At 41.9% G+C, this 17,224-nt stretch overlaps 1 protein-coding gene across 1 annotated transcript; it reads right to left on the minus strand.

Annotated features, from left to right (window-relative positions):
• Window positions 1–1,227: 1,227 nt before the first annotated feature.
• On the minus strand, window positions 1,228–6,981 carry LOC116299767 (uncharacterized). Its single transcript, XM_031708487.2, has 5 exons — window positions 6,679–6,981; window positions 5,278–5,337; window positions 4,364–4,675; window positions 3,584–3,754; window positions 1,228–2,986 (listed from the first exon to the last, which is right to left on the minus strand). The coding sequence occupies exons 1-5, from the start codon at window positions 6,829–6,831 to the stop codon at window positions 2,816–2,818; spliced, it is 867 nt and encodes a 288-aa protein (XP_031564347.1). The 5' UTR covers window positions 6,832–6,981; the 3' UTR covers window positions 1,228–2,815.
• Between the last annotated feature and the right edge of the window lie 10,243 nt (window positions 6,982–17,224).

The following is a 17,224-nucleotide window of genomic DNA, read 5'->3' on the forward strand; positions in this document are numbered from 1 at the left end:
ATTTTCTGAGTTCAAAAACAAAGTGCAATGTTGTACAGCATGAGTACAGACATCATGTAATGCATATTGAGAAAATATAGTTGGCACCCAAACTAGACCAGAATGCATCATTTTCAATACATCATATAGCTTTGTTTAGGCTTTTCCTGAGCTCAACAAGCAAGGTACACTGTGGTGTAGCTTGGGTACAAATACCATGATATAAGACATGATGTTCACAAGGTGTTAGTCACTAAGACCAGAATGCAGCATTTACATCATTTCATCTGCAGCCTAAAGGTAACTACATTATAGTCCTTCACTGCATAATAATAATAATAACAATAATGGGATTTGGCAGTGGCGTTTCTACAGAGTAGCTCTTCATCCACTGTAATTCCAATTGGAAATTTAGCAGTTGATTTTTGAGGAGGGAGGAAAGCCAGGAACCCTGGAAAACCCTCGAAGCACAGGAAACAACTCTACTCACATACGACACCGAGCCCAGCAGGACTCGAACCCGGGTCGCATTGGTGAGAGGCAAGTGCTCTCACCGCTACGCCACCCATGCTTCCCACTGCATTCAACAAACATAGGGCATTGAGGTCTTAAACACCATGTAAGGCATGGTGACGATGCAATTTATCGTCAATAAGAGGACAGACACAAAAAACTGATGTCTATTTGTTATATACGTTCCTTATCTCAGAAAAGGACAAAGGAAGATAACTGCATTACATGCACCATCTAACAGCACCAACTGAGTTCTGGATGATTTTCACAGCCACCATGTTGGATGAACTTAACTGAAATATTTTTCATTAGCGTCTTTTGTCATATCATCCAACATGGTCACCATGAAAACCAGCAATCCATACATGTATGGAACCCTTGCACTCCATCAGGATGCAGCCCAATTAGGAGGACACAACAATAGGTTTCCAAATGCCATGAGATTGAAATTCTTTTGTTTTGTCCTCAAATTGACTTGCTTTGACATCACATGCAAGGAGTAGAGTGAGTACATTCCATGCTTGAGTGCATCAGAAAAAACTGACCTAAATCTAAGGGAGAGGGCACAATGGCACCGTTATTTACCACTGGATTGGTCTTCTTGTGCAACAGCCATCTTTGTTTCCCAAAATCTCTAGTGAAATCATACTGAAGCCTTAAGAGAGTAGATTTTTCTCAAAGTTCCTCGTGGAAATCCCATGACATTATCAGTCCATCATGACTAAGAACAATACATAACCGTGCACACTTTAATTTAATTATGACTTTACTATGCATTCCATACTATGCATTTAACATAATTTGTCTCTAACATGGATATTCTTGTGCACTAACATTAGAAAAATAAATTTCCTTTATTGATATAAAACCAACTACTTTTAAATTATTTCTAAATTTGAATATTTTGAAGTGAATATTAATTTTATAAATGCCGACTCTAGTCTCCATTACAGCCATTAATAATGACAACTGGTTTCTATTCCCAAGAAACGTTTTGTCTTTAATGGCTGTGCAGGGGGACTCTAAGACTTGCAAAGTTGAAAACAATGAATAATATAGCAGTCTTTTGTCATCAGTTCAGTTCATGTGAAGTTCAATGCTTGACCTTTAGTCTAACATTTGTTTTGATAAATATGTTACATGGTAGCTTCATAATTTAATTGCTAAGAGGATTCTTATTTCTTCACCATAATAAAAAAAAACGGAAGGAAATAAGCCTTTGCAATGTCAGGTTGACTTATGTTCACTGTCTTCCACATGTGAATTAAATTGTGTGGTTTGCCTTTGCAACAAAAAGGGTTGCAGTGGAAGTCAATCAAGGCGTTTCCATGACATTTCATAGACACTAGAGAAAAACGTTTGCGCATGCGTGCATTTCAGCACATTTTCTAAGAATTTTGAACTGGAGTTTGAGTGAGAAAATAAATGTTTGTTTTCTCCAAGTATACAAAAACGTTTGAGAGTATACTTTTGTCAGACCAAGATACTGTATTAACAAACACAATATGAAAGAATTAGCATGGACACTAAGTTTTGGCATTTTGTGAAGTCCAATAATATATCAGGCATGTCAAATTTACATATGTTTTGACTAATTTGCATACGAATTCAAAGCATGCACAGACATTTTTCACTAGTGTCCATTCCATAGGCATGTACTCTTGAAAACTTTGTCAGTGATTTTCAACAATTTCATGGAAAATCTTTTATTAATATCCACAAAAACCCTGTTTTGTTGTGACAGCAAAGTGTATGATTTTGCGAGTGTGTGATTAGGAAGCACTGTAAACATGAGCACATCTATTTGAGCCTGTGATATATACTGTTGTTAATATAGTTTTCTTGTCATAATGGTGTAAAAAAATGCTATAATGCTAAAACGCAAGGGTTTACTTGTTTATCTGCGAACACATTAAGATCAAATTAGGCCAAATGATCAAAATAACAAAGTCTATTTCTATTTCCCCTATATTCATTAAACATATTTTTAAAAAAACACATTTTACGACCACCACTCCCTAAATGGGGCTCTTCCGTGAGGTTCCCTCCACCCACACTACCACTACATTCTATATTTACGACATACAACACTCAACTCACATGTTGATTTTTATGGAGGGAGGAAACCGGAGAAAACCCTCATGGCAAGGGAGAGAACAACACATCGAAAAAACTCAACTCACATCTGATCCAGTCTGAGCCAGGGCTCAAACCCAGACCACAGCGGTGAGAGGCAAGCAGTAAACCACTATGCCACTCATGCAATACATGTACATGTAAAAATAAAATTCAGATAATACATTAATCTACATTGAAGCAACAATTAGGAAGAGTCTGTAGTTTGGTTTTCCTCTTGTGTAGTTGTACTGTCTGTTGCATTTGGAGTATATGCTGGAGGTGGTCCAAGGGATGCAGTGGGTGTTGTGGACTGTGGGACTTCTGTTCCTGGAGACTGCCAGGTTGGGCCTCCTTCAGGGTAAATGTCCAGATAATTCTGTAAAGAATATTGAGATTGCTTTGTAATTACTCTCAGTTAAGTGCATACCATATATATATATATCCATGAAAAATTTTGTAACAAATTGCATAAATTTGCACAAGTTAGTAAGCTCAATAGGCAGTAGACTTGCAAAACTTTGCACTAATTGGTACAATTTTGTTAGTTAACTTTTTCGGGAACATATGGTATGAACTCTAACAAGTGTGGAATTGTACAGTTTGTTGTTGCAACAAGATATGTTTTTGGTGGATGTCAATCAAACAGTTTCCACGACATTGTCAGAAAACAAAGTTTTTGAGGGTACATGCCTATGGAATGTCATGGAAACTAAACATCTTGATTGATGCACAACAAAACATGTACTCTGTCATGACACAAACAAAAAAATGTAGACTTATTTTAGAAAAAGTCAAGAGACTCTAACAGACTTATCTGGGGTAATATCTAGGGTACTCAAGATCTATATTTGTCTAATGTAAATTTCTTAGTAGGTAGGTGTGGGTATAGGGGTATATCATTATCATAATAAAATTATAGTTACTAGCATTTTCTAATGTTAAGGTGATGAACTAGTCCAAGGTGCTCACTTACTGGTAGCTTTGGACCAGGATAATAAGGAGTTGCGACAAAACCACCTTGAGTTGGTATTCCAGTAACAAATGTAGGTGACTGGTTGATAACAATCACCCTCCCTCTAATACCAGATGAACCTGGAATTTGTCTTGATCTTCTTTGTCGCTGTGAACCACCTGCAATATTTACCTAGAAATAGATAATAATAATGTTAACGCTGTTCATTGCTAGGTGCTGATCAATAAACAGTCAATTAGCACCTATAGTTTTGACTGCCAAGCATCGATCCTCTCTCCTTAAAGTGCAAATGAACCCTTCGACAATACTTTCAGTACTAATTCTACATAAAGTAAATAGTTGAATGGTTTAATATTTCTTGATTTGAGTGATGCGTCTCTAAGTTATGAAGGTTTATACTTCCAATATGCTAATAAGTGTGACGTCTATTAAGGCTTAATTAAATATACAAAATTGAACTGGTTCATAGAAACAGTATTTAAAAAGCATCATTATTTTACTCATGTTTTACATGAAAGCAATTTTGAATTTGTATTTTCAAAATGGCCAGCATTTAGTATTACTAGTTACAACAAAAACACTCAAATACCTTACCTGACGTCACACTTATTAGCATATTGGAAGTATAAACATTCATAACTTAGAGACGCATCACTCAAATCAAGAAATATTTTACCAATCAACTATTTACTTTATGCAGAACCAGTACTGAAAGTATTGTCGAAGGGTTCATTTGCACTTTAATAAAATCAACTATTATTAGTATAATCAGTCACTTACTTGTTCCGTATTAATGAGATTTTTCCCAATGTAGCATGATGCCAAAGACGTCAACACATCCAAAATCATAACACTCAATAAAGACCCATATACACCACAGCCGATGCGGCCTTTCTTGTTCCGCTGGTCAAAATACTCTTGTGGTTTATAATAGTCATCATGGATATACTTTGCATAATCATACTCCTTGTAGTATTCTCTTGTAACGGTTGACTCAAAGGCAAAATTTTTCAGTACTGCAACCCCAAGAATGATGCTACATACTAAAATAGATACCATACCAACAAGACAACAGCCAATGAAACCCCCAAGCTGAAAATTAAAGGAAATAATTATTAGTTACAATGATAATGATTTGGAGTGAAGCTGCATTAGCCTTCTGGGCCCGGTTGTATGAAACCTGCGTAGCACTATCTAGTGGATAAGTTGATGCTGTTATGCAATAAATTTATCCACTGGATAAGATTTATCCGTTGGATAGAGCTACCCAGGCTTCGTACAACCGGGCCCTGACTTTTAATAAGAATGACATTATTTTGTGTAAGCTTGAGTGACATTATGAAGAAAAACAGAGATTTGCCCCCGTCCCCCTCCCTCTTACTTTGAAAAGTACTTTGTTGTCCCTGGGGAGGGGTGCGAGCTAAAATAGTATTGCAAATATGATGTTACCATAAAATGTATGCTGTATGCTCTGGTAAAGCATGTATCTCCACCAATCAGAATGCAATTTTTATAAAAAATATTTTATGAGCTCTTTAGCTGCTTACTGTGCAGAAGTTTTTGGTATTATATGCTGATAACAGATGTTACCATAAAATGTGTGCTGTATGCTCTGGTAAAGCATGTGTCTCCACCAATCAGAATTCAATTTTCATGACAAATATTTTATAAACTCTTTACATGTAGCTACTTACTGTGCAGAAGTTTTTGGTATTATATGCTGATACCAAACCAACCACACCAGTAATCAGCATCTAAAAGTATGTAAAAGTAAAAACATTACATCATTACTTCAAAGTTACAACATTTTTGTACTTTACCACATCTATTTTCATTGCTACATGCTGATAAAAAAAACCTGACTCGACAGGGAAATAGGACAAAACACTGCCTTCAATCAGAGTATGTAAAGGTTCTAAACAATATTATTTGATTGAATGCAGAGTATTGCATGATTTTCCCTGTTGCAACTGTTGTCTTGATCAGAACATAGCAATGAAAACAGTAATGTTTATCTTTGGTCCAGATGACACACACAAATGGCACCTTTTCATAAAGGCATTTTTCTTTGTCCATCGATTTACAAAGTTTCATGCTAACATGCTAACAAAGTCAAACAAATTTGCAAAAAGTGATAAAGACGAAATCCTTGAAACTTCACAACCCTTTTACTGTAGTTAAGGTGCCTATAACACCTAACTTAATGTTTTCACCATTGATTCTACATAAAGTGAACATTTGAATGGTAAAATATTTTCATATGATTTGAGTGATGCATCTTGGAGATATCAAGGTTTATACTTCCAATATGCTAATAACAGTGTTATGTCATCATATATAGGAATTTGAGTTTATTTGTCACACCTTGTAAATTGAAACACTGATTATTATGAGCATAGTTAACTATGTTATGAGAAAACAAATTCTCAATACCCTTTCTACGAACCCTGAGTAAGACATTGATGTTTATACAGCCCCAGAAGAGTTTTGTACATTTAAAGTCATGCCTATAATGCATCTCATTAGCATATTGAAAGTGATGCATCACTCATATCATGATTTTTTTAAACATTCAAATATTCACTTTATGTACATTCAATACCGAAGATATTGATTTAATACGCGTTATAGGCACTTTATTGACTATATATATAATAAAAAAAACAAGTACAAGTTGCTACACATAAGCAAAGAATTGTATTCGTAATGAAATTGGAGTTCTAGTACATGAATATCAAGCAATAAGATTACGTAAGCTTTAACTACGCAAAACTTTTAGAACATAAAATAAACAAATAATTTAACAAGATATTTTCGATCTTTTTAGTAAATAAATAAATGTTTTGGTTTTCGCATAAATACTTTTAGGCCTGTTTTGTAATGTCAATTTGCTCAAAGTATTTCATGATGATGTAAAGTAAGAATATTTCAGCTCCTAGGAACGAAAATAGACAGGATTTTGTCCGTGATAAGCATTGATGAATATCATCTAAATCCATCATACACAAGTCACGTAGGTGTTGAACACCGTCTATAAATTACACCAACGCTGACAAAAAATACAGCAAACATTAAAAGCCAACACTAATACTTACCCATCCACCGAGCCAGATTCCCATTCCAAATACTCCATTGGAATTATGTGGAGCTACTTCAAGGGCAACCACTCCAAACACTATGGCCAAAACTCCAAGAAAAATATGGATTTTACCAACTATTCCTAGAGATTTAGCTGGACTACATCCCATGATCTGGGCCTTTAAAGTCTAGTTAAGGATTCTGAGCACTTGGTATAAGCATCATGGCGCATTTTACGTAATTTTTTCGCGATAAAAGATGACAGACAATACTCTTCCGAATTTTCCTGTTTCAGCTGGAGAAATGCCTGGAAACGAATAATAATATCACCATACCACAGGAATACCAAATCAGCTTTAGTCGTGCTTTACTAACCCTAGGAAATGTTACGCCAATTTGTTACGCCTAAAAAACCTAATACCTAAAACCAAAGTGTTTACGGGAACGATATTTTGAGCTTATTTCGAAAATACAGGTTTTTAGTTTCTTGTGTCCCGGGCTTCCTGTGTTTATTTCGTATCAGGAATGTCCATCACCAGGATAATTTTTTTTTTCTTCAGTACAACACTATTGTCTAATGATCGATCGAAATCCCCACCCCCTATATATCACCGCCCGCTTGGCGTTCTTGCAGAAGTCAGGATGATACCCATAATAGCCTGATATAATTATAATTGCCGATAGAGACTAGCAGTAGTAAGGCGGACTCGCGGAGCGTCGGCAATGCACCTGGAATTATGTGGGTATTACTGGGGCCTGGGACCCCCTTGCGCGATCCGGCGACAGCGGCGAGGAGCGCCTTACTGCTGCTGTGTTTGCGAAGATATTTAGATTCCTTGTAGGGTCGCAAACGAAGGTTAAAATATTTCCTAGATATAGATGGACAACATCACGAGCATTCGAAATAGAACTGTACGTAGGTTACGAACTCAAGTGTTGGATCGTTTGGATGCCGACTTCGCCTTCACGACATTTACAGAAGGAGACATAGAAGAAATTATGGACGAAGAAAGAGCTGAAAGAATAATCGACTTAATGCCGGAAGGTGACTACCGTCTTGAATTGACGTTCATAAAGTATCTAGATGGCGATTGGGTGATAGAGAGGGGTCGTAATCCTATCCGGACGTCAGGTAAGCGAAACTTGTTTGTATTAAACAAGGATACAAGACCTGGTGCGATGGTGGGTATAGACGCGTTATTCTATGAAGTTGCCTATCCTGTTACTGTAGTTACAGTCGATCCCAAAAACGTTGTCCAAGGCAAAAGAGGTTTATAGGACAATAAATGTCACGTGTCTCATTAAATATTCAGTTTCAATTAGCATACTGGTGCAAAAGTAAATTGCAGTATTGAAAACTGAATCTGAAAGATGCCGTGGGCTTTCTCGGATGATTTAAGGTGGAGAATGAGATACCAACATTTGTTTTATGCAAAAACATACCAGGAGATAGACGCTAATCTGTTTGTAAGTCCTAAAACGTTCAAACGGACGTCTACACTAGTTGAGACATTAATCCTTGGCCCGTCGGTCGACCTCTTCAAATAGGAACACTTTTTCCGCATGAAGAGTATATCGTCATGGAGTGTCTTCTAGAACATCCTGAAATGCAATTGAATGAAATAGCGTCGAAAATATTCAATACAACTGGCTCTGCTTTTAGTGCCCAAACATTATGCAGAACGGTCCACAGGCTTGGATTCACGCGCAAGAAGGTATGGTACGTGCAGATTGGTTTGCTCATTACTCATTACTCAGTCTTGCAGAACGTTCTCTAAGTCTGGTAAGGCTTTCACTAGCTCAGAACGTAGCTCTGAAACGGTCTCTAACACTGGAAAATTGGGTAAACTTCTTACAACGTAGCTAGACTTCTTCTTGGAGTCCAAAACCCGAACTTCTAAAGTCGAAAGAACTTGTTTTGAATTACCCGCCGTCGACATTTTCTGCCACGCATGTGATGCAGCACGTTCAGATTCCTATTTCCACACGCGCGTAAAACTGAATATCTAATGAGACACGTGACATTTATTGTCCTATAAACCTCTTTTCACTTGGACAACGTTTTTGGGATCGACTGTATCTACGGCGCGTATAAGATTGAAGAGCCAGACGTTAGGAGACCCAGGCCGATGAGACATCCCGGTAACTGCGTTGCGAAGTTGGTGAGGGAGTTCTTTGAGGATTCCTCTCGTGGTGGTAAGTTAACCCCAAAGAGAAAAGAAGCCATAAGAAAATGGGAAAACTCCACCTATAAGGCCGGAGCAACGATAGACAACATCAAAAAATTAGAAACCCTCTTAGAGAGGCGAATACATGTGAAAGATATCACGGATGGGTACATTTATCCTGGGACTCATAAGTATGGAGGTAGAGGTGCTTCTATAGTCATCTACCAACATAATGGACACGCTTGGAGGGAGTTGAGATTCCCCAGCAAGAAAGAGACTAAGGTCTATGAAACTTCTCCATTAGCAGATTTAATAGACGAGAACTCCATTTGGTTGATGGATTCAGAAGGAAGTCAGTTTATGACGCAAGACGGCACTTTGTATCGCCCTGAAATCGAACACCAGCGCATCCAAAGCGCCTGCGAAACCCTTGGGGAAGACTTCTCAGACGAAGTGCTCAGCTCTCGTAGCTTGGACTTCTTAGCGGCCAAAAAGAGGAATGGATGGAAACCTACCCCAAAAGAGTTCAAAGATATCTCCAAGGCCTGTGTAGAACACGGTCATGGAGGTCTTTGGAACATGGAGTACGACGAAGACGAATACGTATCTTTAGACATGAAGCACTGCTATCCTGCCAGCTTCAAAGGCCTGGGGGATTGTAAGGAATATTACGACCGCTACGGCCATCCAGATTCACAGTTCTTTCGTGTGTCCTTAGACGGCAGCTACGACGCGCCAGCTACGGGGTTCGTCAGATTAACGTCTTGGAAGTTGGCAAAGGGCTTACACCCCATAATCTACGCGTGGTATGGTAAGCATTTGCAGGAGAAAGAATGGATACCAGTGCCATTGTTAAAGTTCTTTGAAGAGCGTAAGCTCCTGAAATACACAGCGCATGAAGCCATACTTTGCCATAGCGCCTACACGAAGTGGCTCCCAGAGCACAACCCAACCGCCCGAATTGTCATAGGCAAATTTACCCAGGGCGCTAAGGAGGGAGAGAAGCACATGCAACGGCGTTTAATAACAGACGAAGGAGAGTTAAGCTTCCTCATTAAAAGAGCCCACGATCAAGGAACTATGGTGTCTGTAGAGAAATGGGATTACCTCGTAGAAGATCAGCTGCACAAATGGAATGCTTTGTGTTATTACCAGGACCATCGGCCGCAGTATTACCATCCGCGTGCCAGTATGCTCGCATATGCGCATATCAACCTCTTAGCAATGCTCCTACGGTTTGACAAAGAAGACATTCCACGCGTAGCCACGGATTCCCTATACGTGAAGCCTAGTGTGTTGGAAAAGATGAAGGAATTCTACACTGCCGATGAACTCGCAGAAAGTGGACAATGGCGCGTTAAAGATGAGGAGATAAGAGCCTGGAGGGCACGTGTAGAATATCACGGAGAACACACCCGCGGTTCCATTACGCCGACGGAAGAGCCACTGCCCTCAGTTGCGGACCCAATCTCTTACCAACGCTTCTCTTACCTTTACGGTACGGGAGGCAGCGGTAAGACGACGCGTGTGTTAGAACTCTTTCCTAAGATAAAGGTGCTAACGCCAACACATCGTTTGGAAAGAGAACTCTGCGAAATGGGCCACGACGCGCAAACTTACCACAGCTTCTTTCGCTGGAATGGCCAAAAGTGGGTGCCGGAAGCCATCCACGACATACCTCCCGTGATACTTTGGGATGAAATCTGTACCGTGCCGCTAGAAATCCTGCAAGAGTTCGTGGAATTTCTCCGTGGGAAATGTCAGGTAATATTCGCCGGGGATCCATGCCAGCCGCCTCCTATAGCCGGAGAAATGCCTCATGAATGGTTAAAAGAAATGGTAGACTATCATGAAGAAATTAACGCAGACTACCGTAGCAAGGACCAAGTGAGGAAATTAAAGGCAGAATTAAGGGGCCTTAGCGACGCCGAACAATCAAAGGTGTTACGTAAGAGGGTACGAGCGAAGTCGTATGAAGACTTCCTGTATTCTTGGCATCCTAAGGATTTGGTGTTAAGCAGTAAGCGCGCAGCACAGTCGCGCATACAAAAAGATCTACTGAGAATACACCAGGAGCGGTTCCCTAGTCATTTGGTGCCCGTTTGTTATAAGCCGCGTGACACCCACATGCAAAGAAAAGATGTATTAGTACCAGGCACGAATGTTCAACTGCAGAACGCAGTAACGCACGATAAAGCCTGGGTGCCCATAGAAAAGGTGGAAAAAATAACCTCCCATCCAGACTGGCGCTTGGGCTATTGCATGACAGTCCACAGCGCGCAGGGGCTTACCATAAAAGAAACCTTATGGATCATAGACCAGCGGCTGTGTTGGAGCAACCTTATCTACACCGCCGTAAGTCGCGTAGAATATGCCAAGCAACTAAAAAGAGCCTGGGGTCCGCAACTGCGTTACGATAAGACGCCAGAAGAAGTAGCTAAGGAGAACATTGCTAAGAAACTCCTTCGCTACAAGCGGCACGACGAAGAAAAAAATATGACGTTCGACCTATGTGTAGACGACGTCTATAAGAAAGGGGCAAGGTGTGCCAAATGTAACATACCGCTACTATGGAGGTTTGACCCAAATGACGATCAGCAGTTCTCCGTGGATCGTATAAATAATAAACGCGGGCATTGCAGAGGCAATAAGAGACTGACATGCCTAGAGTGTAATCGGGCGCGTGGAGCAGCACTACTCTGAGTCTTTGGGGACTATGAGCAGCTCTTCCTTGACGAATCCGCGACTTGGGCCATCTAGGTAATACAACACGGGTTGCCCTTCCTTGGTGACGGACTTCGAAATCTCATACGTTTCCAAAGACCAGTTAGGATCCGTGGCTCTCTTACTGCCACCTTCGAGTTCCCCCGGCTGATAGAGGTATCTGACCACTATGTCGCGGGGGAGCTTTTTTTCCTTCAGTCCGACCGCCCTCGAACTTCTGACGTAGGACTTGTGTTCCACGTGTTTCTTTTTTATGGCATCCTTGGGTTTTATTCCCGTAGCCCTGGCCGCCTCGTTATTTAAAGCCGCGACGATGACGCGCCAATGACGTATCCCGGATTGATGGAGGATTCCTCTTCTTTCTCTTCCACCTTTTCCTCTTTCTTTGCTTTGTTCTTTCTATTCATCTCCGCGAGCTTCTTTCCGGCAGCGACTCTGCCTGGAGATTTAGCCTTGGTAATCTTCTGCTCGGGTTCCTCCGCTTCCATTTATATCTAAGGACTTGAAGGACTTGATAAGTAACTTAAGGCGACCTGGGTAAGTACTTGAGAAGGACTTGATAAGTACTTGAGGCGACCTGGGAAATTCCTGAGGATAACTTAAGTAAGTACTTGAGGAGGACTTGATAAGTCACTTGCAGGTACCTCGGCAAGTGCTGCCTGGAAGACCTTTTCAACGTCCCTGTCCTTCTTGAAGTCCTTCCAAGACATCGTAAGTTCCTTCAAGTCGACGTGCTGAGCTACGTGAAGTGCCGCAGAGGCGACTGCCATTAACTTACCGCACTTCAAAGACAACCACCCACAGGTTATCTTCAACTCCTGAGCGACGACATAGTCCTCGCTTATGTCCTTCCGCAGTTGCTCCACGTCGTCTATGGGCAGCGCAAGTCCAAGCAATTTAGTTGCCAGCTTGATAGCGGAGTCTGCTACGGCGTCCGTGGTCTTACTTGCAAGGGCGGCCTCGTACCTCTTATGGAACTTCTTAACTTCCTCGTCGGACAACTTATTTACCTGCTCATGGGTAAGTTCCTTGCCTATCATTTCTTTGCACTTCCCAGAAGACACCAGGATGTTAAGTTGTTCCTTAAGGTTACTTTCGTCTAACTGCGTGGGGACTTCATCTATCAACTGCTCAATCTCCATATACATTAGGAATCAAAGATTCCAACCGTGCAGGGAAACCTCAAAGAGAAGATCATCTTGGAATGTTGGTGCGTCTTTAAGTGGTGCATGTATTCGTGTAACTGTTCCTTGGATATCTCACCGCCGTAGTCGCTTAAGATGGTTTCCAGGTCAGACTTGCTCGGAGTATAAAATACGACCAGGGAGCCTATGTTTTCCCTAAAGGGCTTAGAGACACTGGTAAGTTGCTGGGAGAGCAACCAAACGCTAATGTTGTCATGTCTGCCGCTAAAGGCGAGCTTCACTAATTCGGAGGTGCGCCTTTTTACGTCGTCCCCACAGGCAATGTCATCCAGTATGAGCAAGGTTTGCGTACTCGCTCGTCGAGCCTCGCGAGACGAGAATTGTTTGTGCCAGAACTTAAGATGTCCAGATAACTCGTTAGGGTCTAAGATTTCCACAAAGAAGTCGCCATCTTTCACTCCTATGCCCGTCCAGGTGCGGTTATTCACGTAGGTGGGGCATAATAGCACGATATAGTCAAATCGGTATCTAAAGGGTCCTAATAGCTGCTCTACCACGAACTGGGTCTTTCCGCAGCCGGTGGGTCCTACTATCAGAGCGTTACAAGGCATGTGATTTGGGTTCATTATATTTCAGCAAACGAAGTTTGCTTCTCGAAGGGAACTTGTTCCCTGATATATAATGGAGCCCGTGGACGCAGTCAGAGCGATGGTTAACAAACTCGAAGATAAGTCCAACACGATAGAGATGCAAAGGGAGGAAATAGACCGGCTGAATGGACACGTAAAGGAGCTATATGAGGAAATGTATAGTCTGAAGCAAGGGGAGCGCTTTAGCGCGCTGGTGACGATGGCAATGTGGGCTAAGGACACCGTAAAGGATTTCATGGCGTATCCCATATAAGGATTATTAAATTCTTATTATATAGATGGGGTGCAAACATTGTGGTAAGGAGTTCAGCAGTAAGCAGATGTTAAAATATCACGTGTCAAAGAATGTTTGTAAGAAGTCACAAAGTAGGCGTTGTGAACACTGTAGCAGGTTGTTCAGCAGTAAGCAGATGTTAGCGTACCACGTAGAGAACAAAGTGTGTCTAAAGAATGTATGTAAGCGCTGCGAAGAAGACAAGGACGACGATTGGCATATGCTGCGCTGCCTGACGAACTATGATTTGAGCGGCGTAGCGTGTGAATTGCACGGCGACGTTGCCTCGCGCTGTTGCCCTAAGAAAACAACGACGGCGTTGATACGTCGAAAGAAGGAAATAGACATGCACTTCGCATTCTTTGACCGCGTTGAAGGTGTGCGCTGGGAAGACAGAGAATATTGGGAGGCGGACTGTCCGCGCTGCGGATGTCGAAGGGATGAACAGCATGTGTGGCAGTGTTTATATGTGCACGCGGACGCACCAAGAACGTTCAAAGAATTCGCTGATGGCCTTGAAAGAAGGCGCATTAGAAATGAGGAGCAGCGCTCTGAATAAGGATCGAAAAAGTATCAGGGGGGTCTGGAGGACCTCTCATCGAGTTACGGAAAGTGTTTCACGAAATCCTTTATTATTTATTAGATATTTATTAACTCCTTAATAGATAATAAAGACGCAATAAATAATAAAGGATTTCCTTAAAGGGTTTCCGAAATCGCCTTGTACCTATGTATCAGACCCCCCTGATACATGGTCATATTCTTATTAGGGGCAAATTTAAAGGGCGATGATCACCCTTTAAGGGTACCCTGATACATACATCGACTTACGAAAAGTGTTTGACGAAATCCTTTATTATTTATTAACTCTTTATTAGGGCTAATAAATACGCAATAAATAATAAGCATATTCTTAAAATAGTTTCCGGGCGCATTTAATAAGGATCTAATAAATAATAAGGACTTCCTTAAAATAGTTTCCGATTTCCCTTTGCAGCCCCTGATACTTTGCCTTATTATATGCTAGCCTACGCAGCAGCGTTCCTAGGAGGATTCCTAATAACCCTTTCAATATATGGACTGTATTACATGCGAACCCCCTGCTGACTGCGTTAAAAAAGAGTCGCCGACCCTCATTGTCGACGACTCTACCTTAGACGCACTTACCCGCATAGGACCGAAGGAAGGATGCACTTTGCAACGTCAAAGGCCCAGCGACCATCCTTCTTCCCATACGACCTCAGATGCGTGAACTCCTGTCCTTCGATGACGCATCGGACGCGATCTGGCGCCCACAGGCTGTACGTGACACCCTCGTGCGCCAATAACAACCGTAGCCTGTCTTCAAAGGCTACGTAGTTTTTTATTTCGTACGTTGCGCCCTCCTTTAAGTCTCGCCAGTGTATCTGCCTTACAGCATTAAACGTCATATATTCTATGAAATATCTTTAAGTGCGTCTTTAAAGTGTCTGTGTTCCTAAAGCGCTTACAGCACCACCTACAAGGCAGGCGAATTCCTCGCGCATACTCCGTGATGCTCCTGCAGATGTCGTCGTAGTCGTTGCTTATCAGCACCTTAAATCCATTTTCCTCGTAGCCGTCTAAGAGGCGGCGTTGATCCTCAGATAATACCCCGTTGCCTTTCGGAGTCTTCAGCTCGACGCAGAATCCACGGTATCGCCTGTGAGCATTAAGGATGAGCAGATCAGGTTGACCGCGTTGATATCCTTTCTGCCAGCACTTTATGCGCTTGCCGTCGCTGTCCTGCAGTTCGCCTAGGCCGGGCGTTACGAGCATTTGAGGGTAATACTTGCGAATGTAATCCACCACCTTTTTATGCAGGTCGAATTCGTTTTCTATTTTGAATACCAACTTGTTAGGACTGTTAAAGCGCTTGTCTAATTCGTACTTACCAGTCTTCCTTAGCGCGGGTAGGACTTCCTCGAATACCCAATCTTGTAATTCCACGGCTTTAGGTAGCTTGGAGCTAAATATTAGTTGATACAGACCAGGCTCTGATATGAATAAGGAACGTGGGTGCATAGTAGAAGCATAACGATTCGTTATGTTCATCTCGCCCAGCCTTTTCTTGTTTTTCTCAGATACGTGGTCGCTAATAGCCTTAGCCGTGTTCTCGTAATCTAACGCAGCAGCCACTTCCTTCGCTTTGAAGTACAAAGTTTCGCCTTGCACTATGCATTGCAGTTTGGTGTTGTTGTTTTCGAATACGCGAAGCATATTATACATAAGGAATATTTTAATGTTTTTAGGATAAATCAATATGCAACGCTTTTAAGTTGGTTCATTTCTATGCTCAGTTGCGCGTCAGACACGACGAAGACGTAGCAGTTTATCTTATCGCCGTCGCCCGCACTGGTGTTCTTGGTGCGCTTGATCTCCAATGTTATGCCATCCTGCGTATTTACTAGACGTAACCCTTGACCGTGCAGGTCTTCATCGTTGGTGGTGCGCATGTCAATCCATAACGCATACTTATCCTTAAAGAATTCCTCAGGGCTAATTTGGTCGCCAAACTTACGCATTGCCTCTCTGTACACGTCTGCGGGCTTTATTCCCTGGGAGTAGACCTTGTTTGGAACGCCGTTGACATTTACCCCCACGTTAGTGATGTTGGGGTTGTGGAAGGCCTCGGAGTCGCGCTTACCGGCCTCGTAGGGCTTGGCAAACACCAGCATCAACCCCGTGAGACTTCTTCGGGGGAGGTTAATGCTCTGGTTGATAACCTCGTCCGTCTTGTCCAAGAAGCTGAACGTCTTGTACATCACTACGTGGTCGTAAAGGAATGCCTTGCCGGAGCTGTATTCCATGCCAGCGCTACGGGCCAGCTCTTCGCTGTATACCGTCTCATACTGCAGCTCTAAGTTGGTAATGGAGTATGGAGTTGTTGTGGTATGTGCAGTGGTCAGCCCACCAATGATGTTATTAGCATCTGCTAAAGTTACTTCAAACTGTAGCTCGGATAACTGTCTTGGGTAATACATACCGTGATTTGTGATTACTTCGAAGTCTAATGGTATGACATACTTACTACCATAGGCGGTCTTTATTCGCTTTGCGTCTGCCACTGCGGTTTCTCCGCTGGAGTCCGTAGGTTGCGTTTTCGTAGGTGTGCGAACCTTACGCAGGATAACACTACCAATTCCCTGTTCTATCCTTTGCGCGCGGTCAAAGGCCGTTAACCATAGGTCCTTATAGGTGGTGTATAAATCATATCTATTTAAATCCAACAAGGATTCCCCAGCAAACTTGATCCTCATCTTAGAGACCAAGTTGCGGCCCACGTTGTTAACGATAATCCTTTCATCCGCAGTGCTGGGCTGCACCGCTAGGTCAAACCTTAACGCCGAGGTGCCGGGTACTAAGACTAGGTTATCCGTTAGGCGGGGCACGCCTACGTACAAGGTTTCTCCTGGTTTTGCGCTGCTGGGAGTAAAGGTGACCCGGTGAAAGGTGCGTTCCGCTTTCAGTCCGCCAACCTGCTTAGGTAATACGTTGGGGTTTAACTTTGAGCTTATCATATATAATGGAAGTAGAAGGAACGGATTTTGACCCCCTTACCGAAGAAGGCCAAGTTGATATTA

The sequence above is a fragment of the Actinia tenebrosa genome, unplaced genomic scaffold (assembly GCF_029948245.1).
Source record: "Actinia tenebrosa isolate PJP-AT-01 unplaced genomic scaffold, QUT_ActTen_1.0 PGA_scaffold13__45_contigs__length_12533684, whole genome shotgun sequence".
NCBI classification, from domain to species: domain Eukaryota; kingdom Metazoa; phylum Cnidaria; class Anthozoa; order Actiniaria; family Actiniidae; genus Actinia; species Actinia tenebrosa.